The 21,130-nt window shown below is 43.8% G+C and overlaps 1 protein-coding gene across 1 annotated transcript in view; it reads left to right on the forward strand.

Annotated features, from left to right (window-relative positions):
* ELP3 (elongator acetyltransferase complex subunit 3) overlaps nt 1-21,130 on the forward strand; it is an 84,786-nt gene that overhangs the window by 13,341 nt on the left and 50,315 nt on the right. Inside the window, exons 8-9 of the mRNA XM_042832613.1 lie at nt 14,049-14,210; nt 17,696-17,822. Coding sequence (XP_042688547.1) covers nt 14,049-14,210; nt 17,696-17,822 — 289 coding nt within the window. The remainder of the gene's footprint in view (nt 1-14,048; nt 14,211-17,695; nt 17,823-21,130) is intronic.

The following is a 21,130-nucleotide window of genomic DNA, read 5'->3' on the forward strand; positions in this document are numbered from 1 at the left end:
TGCTTTCTTGAAAGATCCATATATTAAAGCCAAAGAACAGTAGAATGGTTTGGGTTGGAAGGGATCTTAAAGATCATCCAGTTCATGTATCAGTAATCATAATAGAAGCTGCAATTTCTCTGCAAGAAATGATGATCGTGCAAGCTGACTGCCTCTGAGCAATTCCTAATCTTGCTTTACAATAGCAAAGAATAAACCCATCTTTAAAAGGTCACTGTTGTCAAAGTTGAGGTCTGCTTTAAATTTCCCGTTCTTAAGGCTTGAGGAGTTTTGTGAGATGCAGGTTTCTGCAGAACATTGCTATAGTTTTAGCAAGGTTTAACTCATCTCCTCTTGGTTGCCTCTTAGGGCACAGTAAGGCTGTGTAGGGTAACATGTGAGTGTTGTGCCTATGCTGCTCACCTTGTGTGCATTTCTCTCTTCCCTCTGTAAGAAACTCTGGTTCACCATGAATCTTAAGGAAGGAGTTTTAAGCACACATTCCTTCCCTTGGGATTAGCAGTGGGTAAGGAGTACCTACAGCCTAGATGGCTCAACAGGGCATATGGTGCTTGTTATGCTGATGTACCTGAATTGTGCTTTCTGAGTATTAATTGGGACTCCAGCAATGATGACTGAGGGCTTTGATTCACGAGCCCTGGCGACTGATGCTGGAGTGATCCTGGAGGTCAGTGTTCTCCTTTATCTACCTCCACCCTCTGCTTGAGGTGCCCACTTCCAAAACAGTTCTCCACCCATCAGCTGGCAGAGCTCACCCAGTGCCAGATGGATGGAGCTGCAAATTGCCCTGCTGCAAATTGTCCAAATTGGATAGTCAGCTCTCACCTCTTCATTCACTGTAATGAGTAGGTGCTGTGACAGGTAAGCTCTTGCAGCTCTGGCACAGACTGCTTTAACTGCTGGTTTAAGCCCTGTTGTATCTGGAATTTGGGCAACTGGGATGTGGGGATACTTTGCCTGCTCTGCAGCTCCCCTTGTGCAGGCAGCAGCTCCTGACAGAGCAGGGAGCAGATAGCAGGAGGCAGCAACAAATAGCTGTGGCTGTATCCATCAGGGCTCGTCTGTCACATCCCTCCCTTTGCTGTGCCAGGCAGGAGATAACTGGCTGCTGGTTTGGTGCCAGATCATTTACAACAGAGATTCTGCCCAAATTTCCTTTCATTCCCAGAGATTTGGAGGCTGGTTCCTAATGTTTTAGAGAGGTAGGCGGATTTTCTTTGTTCCCAGCTTTTGAAGCAACCCTCCCATGGTGCAAAAGCTGTTAAAACCTACTTTTTATGGAGAGTATCTACCCCTAAATGCCTTCAGGATGGCTTACATTCTACTGGCAGAATTTGAGGTGCACCCCAAAGTTAATTGACATTAATAGGTTCTCTTTTACTTCGTCATTGCTTATTTCCTACTGCAAGACCCCACTTCTAGCTGCAGAGGTGTGATTTGGAAGATGCAGGAGTGAAAGTCCTGCCATCAGATTGCATCCTGATCTTGCTACAAGTAGCTGCTTATCTTTTTCCTCCCGTCGCTATGGAAAGTGATTGCCTCTCCTGTTATCTGTCCTGTTCACTATTTCCGCAGCATTTTTTTTCCAATGTTAAATACTCAGGTTTGTGCTTGAACACTGTCTGGGAACTGCAGGTGGAAGGATCCATCCCCACATGTTTATTCCTAATAGACACCAGAGCTACACCAAATTCAGCCCTTTTTTAACCTGTGTTTCTTCTGTGTTGGTGGAAAGGACAGTGGCCGCAGCGGTCATGACATTGTCAAAGCTAAATAATGAATTTCAGTATGCTTTCTTTTTTTCTTTTTTGTCCATTTTCAGCAAATTACTGCTGAACACCTGCCAAAGGGAATACTTCTCTCCTTTTTGCTGCTTCGCTGCTGCGCGTGTGTAATTTGGCAAGCAGAACAAGTTCTCCGTCGACCCACACTAAAATGTTAATGGCAGGATGGGATCTGAGCAGTCAGGTGGGATTGGGAACTGGGAATGGAGCCGATTCATGGCATGGTCACCTGTATGAATGTAATTTGGACTGTTAATTATACAGTTCTGGTTCATATCTTGCTGCTGGTCCAGAGGTAATGGCACAAAGAGAAGATGCATCGTGAGCTACATCAGCTTTCTACCTTAATCTTCCTGGGTGTCTCTGGCACAGAAAGCATCACACCTTCCTGGGCATCACAGAAGGAATCACCGCTCTGCAGGGGGTTGTGCTGCCTGGATGTGGTGTGGAAGCAGTCCCTGATGGGTGTCCCGGGGACCTCTTGTGTGACCTGTGCTGCCTCTTTAGCAGAGATTGCTTTCCGATCCAAATTAAAATGTGCTGGTAAAACTGAGCTGCTGTTTATCATTCCCTCTGCAGTGCTGTGCTTGCCTCGTTGGTGTTGTGAGCTGAGATCCACTGCCTTTCAACAGCACGAAACTAGTTTCAAAGAAAAGTCATTTTCTAGTAATACGATGATGCAGTATGCATGCAAAAAGTGGCAGGTTTGATCTTCAGTTTCATAGGAAGATGTCATGAAGTGGTTTTCCTTTGACTATTTAGCAGCACAGTGCTATGCAGAGCATGGCTTGTTTGCTTTTGAAAACTTCCTGCAATGTGATGCAGTTAATCATAGAACCATTCAGGTTGGAAAAGACCTCTGAGATTCCCAATCCAATCCCAGCCCACCCCACTGTGCCAACTGCCCACATCCCTCAGTGCCACATCCCCACAGTGATGGGGTCACCTGTAGGTGTTCCAGAATCTCCAGGTGACCCCACCACCCTGTGCAGCTGTGCCACTGCATCACTGCTCTTTATGAAAAGAAACGTTTCCTCATATTCCACCTCTTCTTCACCTCCTCCTGTCCCAAACAACTTGTCTAACACAGGTGTCCATTCACTAGCTTCACTTTGCTTGTTGTCCCTTTTTCCTTGTTTCATGTGCTCTCTGCACTGTGTTTATCTCGGTGTGATCCAGGTGTGCCCTTTGCAGGGAGGAGGAGCAGTGGTAGGAAGCTAGAAACTGAATTACTTTTCCAAAGCAGGGTGGAAAATTGCTCATTAAAGATCTGTAGCTGTTGGTTAGAGCTGTGACAGGTGACAAATGGAGCCCAGGAAATAACTCTTGGAGTCTGCTGCAACAAGTGTTGTCTTGAACACGTTGAGAAAAGTATGTTTATTTTTTGTAGCACCTTTTGGAGAGAGATCCTATTGCTGCTTTATAGGTGAGGGAGGTAGTTTGGCAAGAGAAGATTAGCTAAACCGCAGCTCTTTGCTGGCAGTTTTGGCTGATGACTGCTTTTTATTAGCTCTGTTTATAATTTTATTGCTCCGATTCCTGTGTTTCCTCAAAGCAGCAATCAAGCTGTTTTCCTTCCTCGAGCTCAGCTTTTGTCAGAATGTCAGGCGGGGGCGAGATGAGCCGTGTGTGTCGGGTTGGGTGCAGGAGCTACAAAAGGAGGTCTGCGCTGGACGCTGCCTTTGTGCGGCTCTTAGGGCATTTAGTTGTCAGAACTGCGTGCAGCACAGTGGCAGAAGTGCTGATGTTCCTCAATAAGAGCAAGGAAGTGGTTGTTACTAAGAATATGCAACTTTCCCTAGGCCACGGTGAGTCAATATCAGGGCTGAAATTGGAACGGGATTTTTTTTAATACGCGTGAGTCTCACCCAGTGCAATCTTTCTCATCAACTGTAGCAAGAAAAGCTTCGACTTCAGTTTAGATTTAATAAAAGAGAATGTCACATCACTCCCTTCATAATTTTAGATCTAAGCGTTTTTCTCCCCGGCCCCTTTTTAGCCCGTGTCTATAACTGCATATTGACTATTCTGCGGTAAACTGTCTATATAATTATGACTTGATCGTTGTTCATATTGATTTGATAACAGGCATTTAAATTGTTGTTCTTTCAAGTTTCCCTGAACTAAATTGCACAGCAAAGATGTGAGAAATCAAGAGCCAATCGTGGGCACCTTCCGATGCGGGTTTGCTAACAGTCTTTGGCTGTATGGAGGAGGCTGATGAGCTGCCAGCATCTCGGTGTCACTGCGGTGACATCGGCTGTTGCTCGTGGGATGTGATGTCTGCTTCTGTGTGCTTGGATGAGAGGAGAAAGAGACCTAGAGTAAAACATGTCCTGTGGGAACAGCAGGTATCGATTGCCTGGTAGAGGTGGAATTTAACTAAAGGTCAAATGAAATTGTATTGGAATTCACATAAGGGACAGTTAAAATGGGGCTAAAAAGCCACTTCTATTTGGATTATATGGAAGATACCGGAAAGGCAAAAAAAGACCAAGATGAAGTATTAACCAAATGCAGCCAACAGCTACACCTTCTGCTTTTCTCCCTCTGTGTGGATCGAGGCTGCCGTGCTGCAAAGGGCTGATGCTTAAAACAAAGAGTGAGATTCTGTAACCTGCAGCCTGGCCCTGGAGGTGTTCAAGGCCAGGTTGGATGGGGCCCTGGGCAGCCTGGGCTGCTATGAAATGTGGAGGTTGGTGGCCCTGCATGTGGCAGGGGGTTGGAGCTTCATGATCCTTGAGGTCCCTTCCAACCCAAGCCATTCTGTGATTCTGTATTTAGGGTTTATCCTGTGTTACTGGACAGAATTTCCCAAATTGTTCATAAGAAATGCATTTGGTTCTTTCTAAAACTTGGTATCTTGAAGCATATCCAATTTTCTTGCATTGTACAGAATGTGTTTTTTTTTTCCAAGCTTTGCTTCTGCATCACAGATTGGCAAGTGGTTTTGAAAATAATGCTGTTTAGAGTTGGTGACTCTCACGTGTGGGCTTTTTTCCCCCACTTCTGAAGACATCTACATGGTTTGGGTACCCTGGGAAGGTATGTGGTCACTGTTTTCTTTTTCAAGTGCTGAAATTCAAAGCTGTTTTCTTTTTTCAAGTAGAAGAGCTCTAGTGTTTGGCACAGGAAGTCTAACCTTGTAGGAAGCTCAGGTCTTCATAACGCCTTCAAGCTTCTGGTCATCTTAATCGCTTATAGAACCATTAAAGTTGGAAAAGACCTCTGAGATCACCAAATCCTACCCCAACCCATCCCTACCAATGACCACATCCCTCAGTGCCACATCCCCACATTTCTGGAACACCTCCATGGATGGTGGACCCTACCATCCATGGACCCCACCACCTCCCTGGGCAGCTGTGCCACTGCAGCACTGCTCTTTCAGAGCAGAAATATTTCCTAATATCCAACCTGAACCTGCTTTGGCACAACTTGAGGCCTTCACCTCTTGTCCTATCACTGTTACCTGCAAGAAGAGGCAGCAAGAAGGATGCAGAAGAAGGATGCAAGAAGGATGTGAAAAGTTTGTAGAAGCATCCTGGGAGCAAGGATAGCAATTTTACAATAGCTGGTTGACTGCACAGGTAGCTCACCTGTATTGTGATCCACATATGGTTCATAGAACTGGCTGTCTTGGCTGCAGGAAACCTGCATCATCCATACATGTGATGGATGTGGTGTGGGATTTGTACTGTTTTTATCTGACATTCATATATTAGTCTGAAATGTAAAGTATTTGGCTTATGATGAAGGTTGGATGGGGTTAGCAACCCTATCCATGGCATAGGGTTGGAACTGCATGGGCTGTTTGAAATGGCCCAACGTTTCAATGGAACTTCTAGGTTGCAGTGGTTGTCTTTGAAGTGTTTGATAAATATGTGAGAGTTCGTGTGGATTTCCCAAATTGAGGTTTTTCACTGAAGCCTCCTGAAGGTTTGGGGTGAGATTAAAGGTCTTGCATGCAATTAAGGATCATGAGAAGTTGAAAGGGAATAAGTCATCATTTTTTACGGCAGAAGAAAGTCATTAGTTGGTGTCCCAGAAGAATCTGTGCATGCACCTGCTGGAGACAGGCTTAAATAATCTGAAAAAGGTTGATGCCAGAATTCACTGTGATGCTGGATTCTTTGCAGCAGCAAACAACAGCAAGCTGCCTGCAGGGAGTTGTAGAAGGCCTTCTCCATGCTGACTGGGTGGGTGGTGAGGGGACAGGTGAGAATCTGCAGATGAAGAACAGTGTGTGTAAGGGTTCTTGTTTTCCTGCAGGACAACGAGCTTCAGGTTGGCCAAAGCTACCCAGGAGCCCAGGTAACCATGAGAAGCACAGGCACGTGATTCAGTATTACTTAAAAGACCAGCTCAGTGCAAGGAATTGTAATAAAGAGAATTGGGAGAGAGGAGTGGGAAATACTGAGATGCTTCTGCATTGTTCAGCAATGTCTCCTTGAACTTCAGCAGCTGTCAGTTTGAGCTGTGCTTGGTTCTGCTTTTTAACATTTAGGCAGGGGGAAGGAAAATGATACTGTACAACTGGGGGGAAACAGCAGAGAGTAGTGATATAATAGAGGATCTGTAAAGTCTTGCCTGTCGTGGAGGTCAGGTGGTTATTGATCATCTCCTACAGCTCAAGGACTGGGACCCTCAGATGAAAGGGGGATTCAGGATGAAGGGGGCACTTCTGCATTGGATTGCACGGCTGGGCTGTGGGGAGTGACCAAACACATCTGTGGGCAAAAACTCTGTGCAGAGCTGCCAAGTGCTGATGATACCTACTACTACAGACATCCCTGCAGAGAAAATCAGAGGTGTTGTAGGAAAGCACCACTACAGCTTTTCCTGCTTGTGCTGCAACCAGCCATCCTTGGATGGAGAGCTGGGCATAGCCAAGCTTTGGACTTGCCCAATGGACGGTGTTAGTGGGGCTCCTTGCTCCCCCTCTAGAGCAGGTCAGTGTGTTAGTGGTGTTTCAGCTGCTGTCTGAAGGAGGCTCTGTGGTTTGTGTCTCTCTTGGCTGCAGTGCCAGGAGGCTGGCACTCATCCTACAGCCTGTGTTCTGTGAGAAGCATGAAGAGTTCAGCCTCCAGTGCTGCCACTTGGCTCTGCTCACCCAGACAGGTTTGAGAGGGGCAGAAAGCTAGCAGAAGGGAGGAGGAGATAAGCACTCTCCTTCCCATTTAAGGCTTATTTCTAGGATGTTTTTTTCCATCAAACCTTTAGCTTTGACAGAGAGGGAAAACAGAGGTTGTAACTTGGCTCTGGGTAGAGCCATGCATATGCAATTTTTTTTGTTTGAAATATTTCACTCTAGCATATCCTTATTCATCCTGGTGCTTTCAGTTACAGCTTGCTGGTAATTTGTAGCTGGCAAGAACGTGATCTGTATTGCTGTCGCCTTGAACTTGATGGATGGGAGCTCACAACATCAGGCACTGATGTCAGAGGTGCTGTCAGGGTTCCTGCTCACAGCCTTTTTTATTTTTACCTCCTGAGCTAAGAAAAGTCTTTCAGGCCCTCTCACATGCCCTTTGGGAACGGGCAGTGATTATGGTGTTGGAAATAATCTTGCATGAGCCCCTTCATTCATTTCTCCTTCACCCACAGTGAAGGGTCTTTGAAAGCTGTGAGTGATGCAGAAATAAACCCTGTAATGACCACCATCTCCTCCATACCAGCATTGGTACCACTTTGTTACAGATAGGTGTTGAAGCAGGAGGGAGCAAAACTGCCTATGAGTTATGCGTTAGTGGCATTTAGGGGAGAAAAAAGAGACAAATATTATTCTAGCAGATATAAATACTGTTACATTATCAAAATTGGGAAGTTATATTTCAGTCCATAAAATAAATTATTTTAGGTAACTAAGTTTTTCAGGCTGTGAGAACTGAACCTTGTGGAACTGATGCTGTTAAGAAACCACAGCAGAATCTCATACTTCTGGTATTGGTGATAAAGGAAACTCTGAAATGCTGTAATAAAAAGTGAGCTCTATGAGGCCAAATAACTGGAATTTGAACGCTCTGAAATTTCTGCTGTGGGCAATCATCAAAAATGCAACTTCTGAAAGATGTCTGGTGAGTAAGCTGCCACCTCTTTTGTTTACTAGCAGGAAATTGTAGAAGCTGAATTAATTACTCTAGCTCTGTTTCAGAGATTGGCGTAGTAATAGAATCATAGAATCACAGAACGGCCTGGGTTGAAAAGGAGCACAATGCTCATCTAGTTTCAGCCTCCTGCTGTGTGCAGGTCGCCAACCAGCAGCCCAGGCTGCCCAGAGCCACATCCAGCCTGGCCTTGAATGCCTGCAGGGATGGGGCATCCACAGCCTCCTTGGGCAACCTGTTCCACTGCCTCACCACCCTCTAGGGGAAAAACTTCCTCCTAAGATCTGACCTAAACCTCCCCTGTCTCAGTTTAAACCATTCCCCCTTGTCCTATCACTATCCATCCTCATAAATCAAGCAGAGCTATTACAGATCAAGAAAAAGGAGGTAATTAGAGAGCAGGTAAGCACATGGTGTGTTGGGTACTTGTGTGTTTTAACAGCAGTTTGCTCTTCAGAAGCCATCAGTGTCACTTCTTTTGTTTAAACTCCATCTATATAAATGCCATTGCCTGTCTGGAGCACCTGCTGTTCAGGGTTCCTCTGGGCAGTGCTTCTTATAGTCAAAGGCACTGTTGGGGCTGGGATGTGGAGTATGGAGCACCATCTTTTGTGGAGGCTGCTGCTGCTGAGTGATTCACTAGCAATGCTGCTGATCAAATGGTATGAGCAGCATCATTATCTACTTCATCTTCAGTCTCATTTTCTTTGACTTTCGAGGTCACACTGAAGTATCTGGCAGGAGGTTGTTGGGCTGGATGAGTTTTTCTACATCCTTCCCTTACTTCTATGCAGACAGGTACACCTAAAACCTCCTTGCTCTTGGTGATTGGTTCCCTTTGGTGCTTCAACTGTTCCTGCAGTTTCTTGTACTTCTGCTTTTGCCTCCCTGCGTACCTCCTTTTATGTACCTTCCTACTTTGAAACTTATAAAGCAAAGAAGTGGTTTAAAGGCGTGTGATTACCACGCTGTGCATGCAGCGTGTTGAGCTGCTTGCTTGATTCTTACAGTTTTTCTTTCCTGGGCTCACTGGAACAAGGTGAATCTTTCTGTGCTGTATGGCACCCTGCCACTGGTGCCAGCCAGGGAGTTCGGATGCTGCCGTAGTGTGGATTTGTAAGTAATTGATTCTTTGATGTTCGGGTCTCATAGCTGATGAGGCTTTTGTCTCCAGACCAAAGTTTAATCGAGGGACAGCAGAGGCTTTGTTAAATGAGTTGTTTTATGCCAGAGCTGTGCCATCTGTTTTTTCTCTAAATGAGAAAGTACCTGCGACCCTATGTCAAACTGCTGCGTCTGGTGGAGGGGTGGGTACTTTCTGATGTAAAATCCCTGCTTATTTAAGAGGCAGATTCTGATTTGAAGCTCTATTTTATGTGCCAGCTTTGTCTGAAAATACACTCAATTATTCTCTAATGATTAAAATGAATAATCTCTCCTGCACTTCATCTTGATTCAGACAGTTCTCTAATCACACTGAAAACTCACTTAACTCCAGCTATGTCTGTGATAATCTGAAAGTTTATCTGGATCTCATTCCCTTCATTTGTATGGCATCTATTTTATTTGCACAATTCAGCACTATGGTTGGTCTGTTATTAAAATTGCCCCCCTGTAATCTTGTGCTGTCTTGATTTCTGATTGTTCTTGCAGTGTGACAGATTTTCAGTTCTTACTTGGGATTGTTCAGCATTGCACAGGTAGCAAATAAGACTGTTCCATGGAAGAAGTACTGTGAGGTGTTTGCTGGTTGTGAGGTTAAAACTCCATTGCACCCTCAGATTCTGGAAGAAATCCACATCACTAATCATAGAATCACAGAATCACAGAATGGCCTGGGTTGCAAAGGCCCACAGTGCTCATCCAGTTCCAACCCCTGCTGTGTGCAGGTCACCAACCAGCAGCCCAGGCTGCCCAGAGCCACATCCAGCCTGGCCTTGAATGCCTGCAGGGATGGGGATCCACAGCCTCCTTGGGGAAAAACTTCCTCCTAAGATCTGACCTAAACCTTCCTGTCTCAGTTTAAAACCGTTCCCCTTGTCCCATCACCATCCACCCTCACAAACAGCCGTTCCCCCTCCTGTTTCTGTGCTCCCTTCAAGTACAGGAAGGCCACACTGAGGTCTCCCCAGAGCTTCTCTTCTCCAAGCTGAACAATCCCAGTTCCCTCAACCTTTTCTCCCTTTCCTGCCACCAGAGTGAACCTGCAAACCTTGTAGACTTGTGTCTATGAGACCATCCTGAGGGGTTGGAGTTCAATTTGCTGAGTTCATCTAAGTTTTTAGGTCTTTCCTTGTATCTCTTCTTTTGGTCTTTGTTGATGATGGCTTTGCTCTCCTTGGCCATTATCAAGGTCATCTTGAGCTCTCGTGACTGAGTATCCTGAAGTCACTCTTTTTGGAGCTGTAGATATCAGCTTTTCAGCCTCTCTGCCTAGTTGGATAGCATCTGTTCCCTATTAATATGCTCTTTGGCTATCATGCCATTCCTGCAGGATATGTGGCTAGATGTCTGTTGTTTTTAAAGATTAAGCAAAAGCAAATCCATCATCTCTATTATCATGATAAGTTACTGTATGCTGTTAGTGAGCTTACGGGGCTTTTTGGAACATTAAAGTGTAATATCCCTAAACTTCTCCAAGAGATTTGGCTTGGTGCAGTGAGATATCTTCACATTAGGAAAGAGAAGACAACAACATGTCACTGATTGCATTGGTTTTCAAAACAGGCATAGCAGAAAATTATTCTCATTGACCTGAATGATTTCTAATAGGATTCTGTTGTTTTTGCCTCTGGGCCTTGTGTTTAATACTTGTGTTAAAATAGTAATTTCTGAGGGTTGGCAGATGCTATCAATATTGGAGATGGGCAAATAAGGGATAAATCTGTATCCTATAGTAAGTTATGTATAAGCAAGCCAGCTACTTTATTATGGGAAAATGTAAAGCTGTTTTTCTAGGAATGGTGCAGGGTTCTATTCCGAGAAGCAGCGAAATATCTAGAAAAGACTTTGGAGTTAAGTCACATTATCATGAGCTTTCTGTATGATTCAGCAGCCAAATTACCCTTGACTGTATAAATAGTGGAAAATTGGATAGGAATAGGCAAATTATATTCCATCTGGATTTAGTACTGGTGTGTCTGCAAAGTTCTCCGGCTGTTTTTGATATCAGAGGCAACAGAAACGCTTAAAAACTGGAGAGAGTGCTGAGAGAAGGCATGAAAATGATGCAGAGATCAGAATAGATGCTCTTAATGAGTGATATACAGAGCTCCTTGAATCCAACCTGACGCCCTGGTACCTGCTACAAGGGCAATACAGTTGAGCACAATTAATTTAGTAGATTTCTGGAATGCATTACGGTGATATGTTGAAATAGAGCTTGCACGAGCCAACTGGGAGAGCTGCTCTCCTGGATCTGCTGCTCTGGGAGAGCTGAGGGGCAACTTTCAGGTTCAGGTTGGATAGTAGGAAACATTTCTTCTCAGAAAGAGTGGTGTTGCACTGGCACAGGTTGTTTTTAAATAGTATCTCCTGCCCCTTTCAGGTCTCTGAGCTCCCTTTTATGGCTCACCTTTGGCCCTTTCTATAAAAGCCTGGTATTCAATGTATTAATTATTAAATTTCCAACAGAAAACAGTTGCTCTTTTTGCAAAGGGAAAACATGCTGAATATCCAAATGAGCGTTTAAAGTTCAAAAGTCACAAAGAGGGAGAACAAAAGTCAAATTTATTTTTCCCTGTTTGAGAAATGATAAAAATGTGTTGCCAGAACTGCCTTCGGGTGCTTGACTGTCACATGTTTCTCTCTCTTTACTGTTTAGCTGAAGGGAATCTGTAGTCTTCATTACATATGGACCACTCGAGTCAGGCTTTTATGCTAGTAAAATAAAGTATTAGACTGCACTCTTTCTGCTTACCAGCGTTGTTCTGTAAAGCCTTAGAGGCATTAAACCTAAAGCCAGTGCTTGGCTGGGATCAGCTCTGTCTTTGCAGGCATGTCCTGGTTAATGTTTTGATCCCATGCAAGGAAGCTGCTGGGTCCCCAGGAGGTGCAGGGAGAACTGGAGCACATGTGGCTCAGGCTGGGAATGTTTGCTACCCAGAGAGGATATGCTATGCAGATGTACATTACTTTCTTCAATCACAGAATCATTCAGATCAGAAAAGACCTCTAAGATCACCAAGTCCAACCCCAGCCCACCCCCCTGTGCCCACTGACCACATCCATCAGTGCCACATGCCCCCAGGTCTTGTGTTGCTTTTCTAATCCCAGGTAAGACCCACTTGTTGCAGCATAGACAAGACAGCTTTTGCAGCCGTGGCACCAGGCTTTCATCCTGCTGGTACTCTTAGCAGATGCCATAGTTTGGGGTCTGTTGGTGTACGTTAGATTCAGCATTTTATGACTGTCATAAATTTGCTCCAGGGGGGGAAATATAATTACTTTTGCCTCCCCTCTGCATTTCTAGCCATGATCACAGGTGCTTAGTACAACACATTTCATCTGGTGTAATGGGTGAGTTATCTGGTGACCTTTTCTTTCCCAAGTTTTAGATAAACTTGTCTTCTTTTGTTTTTTTAATTATTTGGAAACAAAATATCTTTCGAAGTATTTTTTGATCTGCTGTTAATGAATCACACTTTGGCAATGTTTTCCCTGACATGATAAACAGTGTTCTGGTAGTCTGTCAGATTAGTGAGCCACAAACTCTGAAATGTTTTATGCCTTTTTTGAGCTGCCAATGTTGACAGCCATTATAGTCTACCCCCCAAATATCTTAGACTTTATCAGTCTGAATGGAATTAATATTTTTGCTTTGGGATCTGAATCTACCTGGTTTTTATTGTGTTTTTTGTTTTGTTTTGTTTTTCTTCTTGTGATATTCTTCTGTTATCATATTGAACCTCCATCATGCTGAAAGCTAAACTCTGGAGCTTTCCAGCCATCCAGAGCCAGCAATCAGTTGATGAATCCTTATGAAATACCTCATAACGGCCTGAAGCCAGTCATGCTTGTGATTTTTGTGCGCAGCATTCTTTTGGGTATCAACATAACATCTTTCTTACTCAAGATGTCCTCTTCTCAGTGACGTTTAATGTGAATACTGAGATCATTATTTGGGACCATTAAGGAGGCCACTATGCTTCTCAGAGAGTCACTGTTAATCCTGCCCACATCAGGTTTGAGACTTATCCAGGTTATGTCTGCAGTTCCAGATGGCTTCAAAAGAATCACGGAATCACAGAATGGTTGGGTTGGAAGGGACCTCAAGGATCATGAAGCTGCAACCCCCTGCCACACACAGGGCCACCAACCTCCCCATTTCATAGCAGCCCAGGCTGCCCAGGGCCCCATCCAACCTGGCCTTGAACACCTCCAGGGATGGACGGGGCATCACAGCCTCTCTGGGCAGCTGTTCCAGCACCTCACCACTCTCATAGGAAAGAACTTCCCCTGACATCCAACCTACATCTTCCCTCCCTCAACTTCAAGCCATTTCCCCTTGTCCTGCTGTTATCTACCCTCGTAAAGAGTTGACTCCCCTCCTGTTTGTAGGCTCCCTTTAGGTACTGAAAGGCTGCATTGAGGTCACCCCACAGCCTTCTCTTCCCTTCAGCCTGTCTTTGCAGGGGAGGTGTTCCAGCCCTCTGAACATCTTTGTGGCCCTCCAGAAGAGGAAGTTTTCTTCTTACTGTGTATCTTCCCTATGCTGCAGTCCTCTGTCACACAATCACTGCATTCTGCTGGAAAGGCGACTACGATGTTGGGAACATTGAAATGAATATGACCCCTGCTGATGATGTAGGAGATTGTGTTGATTTATGGTTTCCTGGTGTGAACTTTGTTTCAAGTCTGCTTTGGATTCCTATTTTCTTTTGTTTTATTCTCTCATAGGTCAGTAACTTACCATTTGTCATCAGCAGAGGATTGTTACACCAGCTGGAACAATTAGTCTCAGTTAGACATCCAGTGATAAATAGGGTGGATGGGGAAAAAGGCTACCAATGAGTTTTGTTCCACCGTTAGGCTTCAGTGAAGCTGGGAGCGTGCACCTCACTCAGAAATAGGGATGATGCGTGTAGTTTTCATGGAGCACCCGGTACGTTTTCAGAACGTGACTTCCCAGTTTTAATAGAGGATGGTTTTGTTGCAGGTATTCTGAACGGAGCTTGACCAAATGCGTTGGGATAACCATCGAGACCAGGCCAGACTACTGCCTGAAGCGCCATTTGAGCGACATGCTGTCCTATGGCTGCACGAGGCTGGAGATCGGAGTGCAGAGTGTGTATGAGGACGTGGCCAGGGACACCAACAGGTGGGAAGGAGCTTTTTCAGCTCATTGCATGCTTTCTGGAAGCAAGTCTTTAACCTGCTTATTTGCACGCCCGTTTAAGATTGATATCGAAACACTCGTGCTGTTTCCATTTATCTGTGAAGAAAAAGTCAACTGCAGTAGATTCATGGAATTCGTTGTGGTGTTGTGTAGACCATGGCTTGAGAAAAAAATAGAGGTTTGTGGTATTTTATTTTAAACTTATGATCTCTTCCTGTAGTGTATATTTCTCTCTCTTTTTTTTTTTTTCTTTTTTATTGCTTCATAAATAAATGCAGTATTGTGAAGTAGAAGATATGCCCAGAGCTTGTCGTTCTTGTCCTACGTAATTCACAACTTTTAGTCTTGAGTAGATACAGTATGGTATAATCTGCTGTAGGTCCTTCACTAGCCAGCAGCCTCCTCTCTGTACCAGATACCTTACTGGAGAGATGACATTGGCAAGTACAGCGGATGGGACACATCCAAAACCAGCACCTATTGACGAATGAACCACAGTCATTCTAGGTATACAGGATTTTTAGGGATAGCAAAATATGTTCACAGGAAGCTTGTGATTTATTCCTCGTAATCTCTGACCTGTAGCCAAAAGCACAGTTGTCCTACGTAGGAGTGAGCACAATACATTCTTCATCCCATCCCTTACAGGCAAGAAAGCTAATCTTCTTTTTTTTTTCCCCTCACTGCAAGTCTGATAATTCTGTAGATATTTTGAAAGAAGTGATTGTTCCCTTGATTGTTTTTTTTTCACTTGAGACGCTCGTACAACTTGCCTTCCTTCTTATTGTGTATTCCAGTCACCTAGCAAAGACCTTTGATAACTGTAATCGTGCATAATGACAGATGAAGCGTGGTTCAATAAGCAGAACACATTTTTGATAATACTCACCTTAAAGGCAGTAGTGCAAAACTGAAAATGTTGGACATTTTCTTTTAGAGCCTTAAGGTAAGAATCCAAAATGAGTTCCTTCCTGCAGGCTTAGCTGTAGTTTTGCTTGTTTGTGGAAGTGTAGGAAATCACTGCTATGAAACAGTCGGGCTACAGGACTCAGTAGAGAGGAATGGCCATTTATTGAGCAGCCCAAGAGTTAGCAACTAACACTTATAGGTAGTGCTTTTCTCCTGTAGATGTCAGAGCTTTCCAAAGGAAAAGATCCGCACTAGGGAATTTGGCTAGATCTCACTCTTAGGCTGCATGTATCTGCTAATGGTTACTACTGACACATCATAAATTTAAGACATCATTTCTTTTAAGCTGCTTTTTTTCACAAGCTCCTTTTAAAGATGTCCTGTCCTGAAGCGGAACTGTGAAGCTCCACTTAGCTCTCACTGCAGTCATCTTCAGCTTTCCTACAGCGTGCTGGATCAGAGCTGAGGCCATAAATCATTCAAAGCTTCATGTCACTTCTGGCTTGTGAATTGCCTAATGAACCCGTGCTTTCCTGCTGATGAACCAGAGGAACAATGAAGTTGTATATTACTATTTCACTCTGAAATAATCTTGTATAGAATTACATTTCTGAAGATTTTTGGTGTTTTTCAATCCTGCTTGCAGATTTCCTAAAAGACTTTGCAGGCTCTCCCAGGGCAGACAAAATACAGGCTGTCATTCATGCATCTTGCTCCAATGTTTTTGAACAATGTATTGGAATACACTTCTAGAGAAGGGTGATGCAAGTTTCTCTTTCTTTTGAAATGACCTCATTTTGCTTCTGTTCTTCTACTTTGTGGGGGATGTGTTTTGCTTTAAACTTTTAATATTTTGCTTGTAGCAAAATGTCAGATTACAACCAATTAGGCTAACTGTTTGGAAATTACTTTCTATTATGTTCCGTAAGTCATTAGTGAGGTTTTTGAGTGCCTTGGGTGGCTGTGAGGCAGAAAAAATATTCAAGAACAGATCTAGGCATCAAATAATCAAGTTATTGATGCAGCTCAGATTCCACTTCTAATAAGAAAATAATTTTTATTTATGAAGCAGCTCTCCCATTTACTCCCCTCAGGCTACTCAAGGTCTTGAGTAATTCTGTCCTTGAACAGTCTCAGAAAATACTGTAATACTTCTGAAAAAAAAAATCATTAATAAAACTACAGTCATAAAACTACAGGTAGAGATTTAACAGAGGCAAAATATATAGGTAGAGAGAAAGAGAGGAAGAGATACTTAAAACCAGGGAAGTAGCTGTTCGATGTTGTAGAATCATGGAATCATTAAGGTCGGAAAAGACCGCTAAGTTCCTTATGTCCAAATGTCAACCCATTCCCACCATGCCATTGACCATATCCTTAATGATCGGTTAACGTTAGGTCTCAGCAGAAAGTGTGCTTTTGTAGAGATGCCCCCCTGCATTGGATTTTTCACCCAAAAGACCTTTGAGTAGAGGAAGAGGCACCTGCTGAGCGGTGCTATTGACAAGGGGTGTGATGTTAATGGCAACTGGAAGAGAAAGAAAGTAGCAGATGCTGACAGATAGAAGTCTCCAGAGATGTCAGCCGGTGCTGGAAGAGCCTGCGACTGGGCAAGATCAGGAACAAGGACTTGTTTCCATGGTGGAAAGGCTGGTCACCTGGGGTAGAGACCTCCCCGGAGCTGTTCAGTGATTCTCACTGCTCCACAAAGGCTTTCAAGAAAGTGGCACTTAGGAACATGGTTAGTGGGCATGGTGGGGATGAGATGGTGCTTGGACTTCATGATCTTACTGGTCCTTTCCAACTTTAATGATTTCTGTGATTCTGTGGGGAAATGGAAGAAGTCTCCTGAACCGTGAAAGATGGAAGGAGAGGAGTTTGCTCGAGGCTGATGAGCTAGGTGTGATTCAACCTTTGTTCCTGCAGCCAGTCCCACTCTTGTCGAGCTCCTGCAGAGCAAATCTGAGCTCCTGTGATGCAACGTCAGTGACAGGGAACTCAAAATACTTCCAGACTCCTATGATTTGAAAGTTTAACATCCCTCAGAAGCCACAAAGAGTTTGTTTTTCTTTAAAGGGAGTACTTGAGAGTTTGGCAAGCCTGGTGTAGAACAATTTTCTAACTAGCTGGCTTTATGTGGCTCCCGTCCTCCTCCTTTTCCTGTTCTGATACTTTTGTTTCTGGTTACACTTGTTTTGATTACATGTTGTCCTCAGCACAGTATGCTCATGCTGTGGCATCTTCTTGTGTCATTGCTGTACAAAGTGCATTTCAGCAGTTCACAGAAGTTCCTCAGGCTGTAGTTTGTAAAGTTGTAGCCTTAGGGTGGTTCACTTGCTAAAGAAGCAGTGAACTTGCTATTTGCCCTTAGTTTAGTTTTATTGTAATAGAAGCCATGTTCCAAGACTTGAATGATGGTAGACCGATAATAAAACTCATCCATGCTCACTTCCTAGGGAATAATCTGAATTCAATATGTCAAAATATGTCTTCCTCTTTGTGGTTTTGTGCTGCCTTGGCTGCTGGGGCTCTAGATCTCTCTTTTTCTCTCTTCCCAGAGGTCACACCGTGAAGGCTGTGTGCGAGTCGTTCCACTTGGCCAAGGATGCTGGCTTCAAAGTGGTGGCACACATGATGCCTGATTTACCAAACATGGGCCTTGAAAGGGACACCGACCAATTTGTTGTGAGTATGGCTGAGGATATCCAGGAGTTTCTGGTTTGTTCCATCTAATGCTTTCTCTCTTTCTTAGCTCAGCTGCTAGTTACGATCGAGGCCAGAATTGTTTCTTAAGGACAAACAATTTAAAATTCATTTTTGAAGGTGGAAGGTAAGAAAGATTTGTTGAACTACTTCATCCAGAAAATTATATCCCTGCCTCATGAAAGACTGAGTCACTCAGGTCTCTGTGGAACAGAGCTCTTCCAGTATTAAGTAAGGCTCTTACTTTTCTCCTACTTGGTTTTCTTGCCTTGACTTTAGAACAGTACCTGTTTCAAAGTTAAAAACGTATTATCTCCAAGGTAATTAATTGCAAAATAGAGTGTATAGGTGTATTATATAGCAATTCTGTTCCTGGCTCGGCGCTGTTGAATGTCTGTTTCAATGATGTGGAAGAAAATTTAAAATTATCTATAGAGAGATTGAAATGAGAAATGAAGGAGCAAATGGTAAACATTGTAGGGAATTAACCACTTTATCTGATAATGTAGATTATTTTTTTTTTATGATCTCATTATTGCAAAGTCCAAATTCATCGTCCTGAAATAGTGCAGAAATTGCAGTCACGATGCAGGAATCACAGGTATATTTCTGTGCAAAGGCAGAGTAGGTGCTTTCTGGCCCAGAAAAGCTGTCAGTGCAATGGAATATATTGTTTAGAAGTACAGGCAGGAAACAGTGGGTTTTCATGGAATGCTGCAGAGAGGTAGGTTTAGAAAGAAGCAATCCAACGTGCAGCAGTTCAGTGCAGGAAGGAAATTCTGAAACCAGTGGTGTGCACTTCTTGTAAGTGATTTTGTGCAGTATTCCTTGAGCATGTCAGTATCACAGTGCACTTAGGAAATACTGCGTTCATGTGGTGCTGTGAGAGGCCGGGGCAAAGTGCTAAAGTGATGCTCACAAAACTAGGGATGTAACCAGTGACAGAGCTGAAAGTTAACTCAAAATTCCTGCCCCAGGTTCTGGTGCTTCTGGGTTATTTTCTTACAGTGCAGAGGGAGATGGAGGGGTAACAGTGGGCACCAAATTAGCCACGATGTCATGTAACTGTTTGTGCTGAAGGGTATGGCAAAGTCTGACTCAATATCTAGTGAGGTTGCAACCGTAGTTCTGGGTTCTTTAATGGATCTGTCTTTACTGAGGTTGTATTAGGCTGGGGAGGATTTATGATGGAAGAACAGCAGTACTGACTAAAAGATTTAAAGAGCTAACCTTGGATAAGACTCAGCAAAGAGAACGCAGTAATCCCAAGTATTTGCAAAATGTAAGACTGGAGAGGGAGCAATTATTTAAAGCAGAATTACAAGCTTCCATGGGAAGTATTTTTTTATTTAATGATGGTTATTCTTTGCTGCTTATCCATGATAAGTGGCTGAGGCTTTTTCACTGCAGAATCTGGAGTCACTCCTGCTTTAGTGTAGGAGCTTTGGGGATGTATTTTTCCAGGAGTTTGCTTCAAAGATGTGGCTTCGTGTGATGCTGAGCTGCTCAGTGGAGCTGAAGGGCTCCCTGCTTGTCAGGGTGGTGCCATGCTGTGTTCCATCCATTTATTAAGGGCAGTTGTTGCAGAAATAGAAGATGCAGAAGGCAAAGTCCTCAGGAAGAGAAGACAAGAACGTATGGTGAAAAGGCAGGAATTTTGTGAGAAGGGCTTAAAAGAAAGCTGGGAAGATCCTAGAGTCATAGAATCATTAAGGTTGGAAAAGACCTCGAAGATCACCAATCCCAACCCACCCCCACCATGCCCACTGACCATGTTGAAGCTCACATGATTGGCCTCAGCCCATTGACCAGCCTGTCCATATCCCTCTATAGGGCCTTCTTACCCTCAAGCAGATAGAGCTTAGCATAGAAAAACAAGAGAAAATAGCAAAGTGAAAAAGGTCAACTCATTTAGAATACTTTTGCAAGAGAGATTGCAGCTTTAGGAGCTGGAAATACATCTGTGCTGATGGTGTGCCAGCTCTGGAACATGGAAGGAAAGAATTCACATGTTGTGACCAGGAGGGACAGCAAGGCCAAGCAAGGAATGAGACATGAGGAGAATTAAGAAATCTTTGTTCTTAGAAGAGGAGGTATCAGAGAATCATAGAATTCTCCAAGTTGGAAGGGACTTGTAAGGATCATTGAGTTTAACTCCACACAGGACCATCCAAAAATCAGACCACAGGAAAGGGTAAGATCAGATCGGAAGTGTGGGATGAAGGGCTGGAGGACCAGGAAAGAAAAACGTGAAGCAATGGAAGAAGAAGACCTGTTGAAGCTTAAGAGGGGGATTCAGGAATGCAGAGGGTGACGGGGTGATCAGCCACGTTAATGAGTTCAGAAATTTGAAGCGGGACTCGCAGATCAAATTAAGATTGGATGCCAGTGAGTGTAGAGGTGAGAAGCTGGAGGATGAGTAATCAGTGTGGAGGATAAAGCCCTCAAGTAGTAATGTGAATGCTGCAGAGTGAAGAGGAGAAATAGGACTTTGAAGAGGCGGGCTGCTGGAGAAGGGCTGAGAGATCACAGCAAGACGAAGAATTACAGCCGTGTTGTTCTAAAGAGAGGAAAATCTGAGGAAGGAGAGAAGAAACCCACATGTGGGTGTGGGGAGACCTGCATGAAAGAGGCAGCTGTGAGGTGGGTGCCCAGCAAAGTGATCACTGTGTGCTTCACAAAATGAAGCTGCAGGAGACGAGAGAGGAGAGGTTGTGGATCACTGTGACATGTTTCAAGATGGAGTGGTAAAGCAGGCATGTTTTCTGTTTCAAATTCTCGGTGCTTCTCAACCTGTCTTAAGTGTTTTATAACTTCTTTTTGAAAGATCTTTTGTCTTAACAGAAAAGAACCATTTGTTTTCTTTTGTTTTTCCCTGCACTGGCAAACGTAAGAGAAGTGCCCAGCAGACTGTAGTTCCTTCTATCTGGCTAAATCCCTAGGGAAGAATACATTCTCTATTTCCTACCCCAACATTCTATGTCATAGTTTTGAGTTGTTAAAAACAGCTTATTTTTATGTTGTGCTGTATAAATGTTAGCTCCTGCTGGTAAATATTTGGACACTTCTATTGCATAAAAAATGCTGTGATCACAAAGAGGGGAACCAAATGGAGAGCATCTGTTGCGTTCCTGCAAGAGTTGTGAGCTGCTCATCAGTAGAGTGGTGCTGTGTGACAGTTTGGGATTGCTTAATCCTCTGCTTCACAAAAATCTTTATCTTGCTATGAGATACTGTAATTTTGGAGGGACAAAGGCAGCTGTACCTTGTCAAGGATCCCTACAGATTTT

Source organism: Centrocercus urophasianus, unplaced genomic scaffold (assembly GCF_019232065.1).
Source record: "Centrocercus urophasianus isolate 14NV4802_14NV808 unplaced genomic scaffold, USGS_Curo_1.0 seq_39, whole genome shotgun sequence".
In the NCBI taxonomy this organism is placed as follows: Eukaryota; Metazoa; Chordata; class Aves; order Galliformes; family Phasianidae; genus Centrocercus; species Centrocercus urophasianus.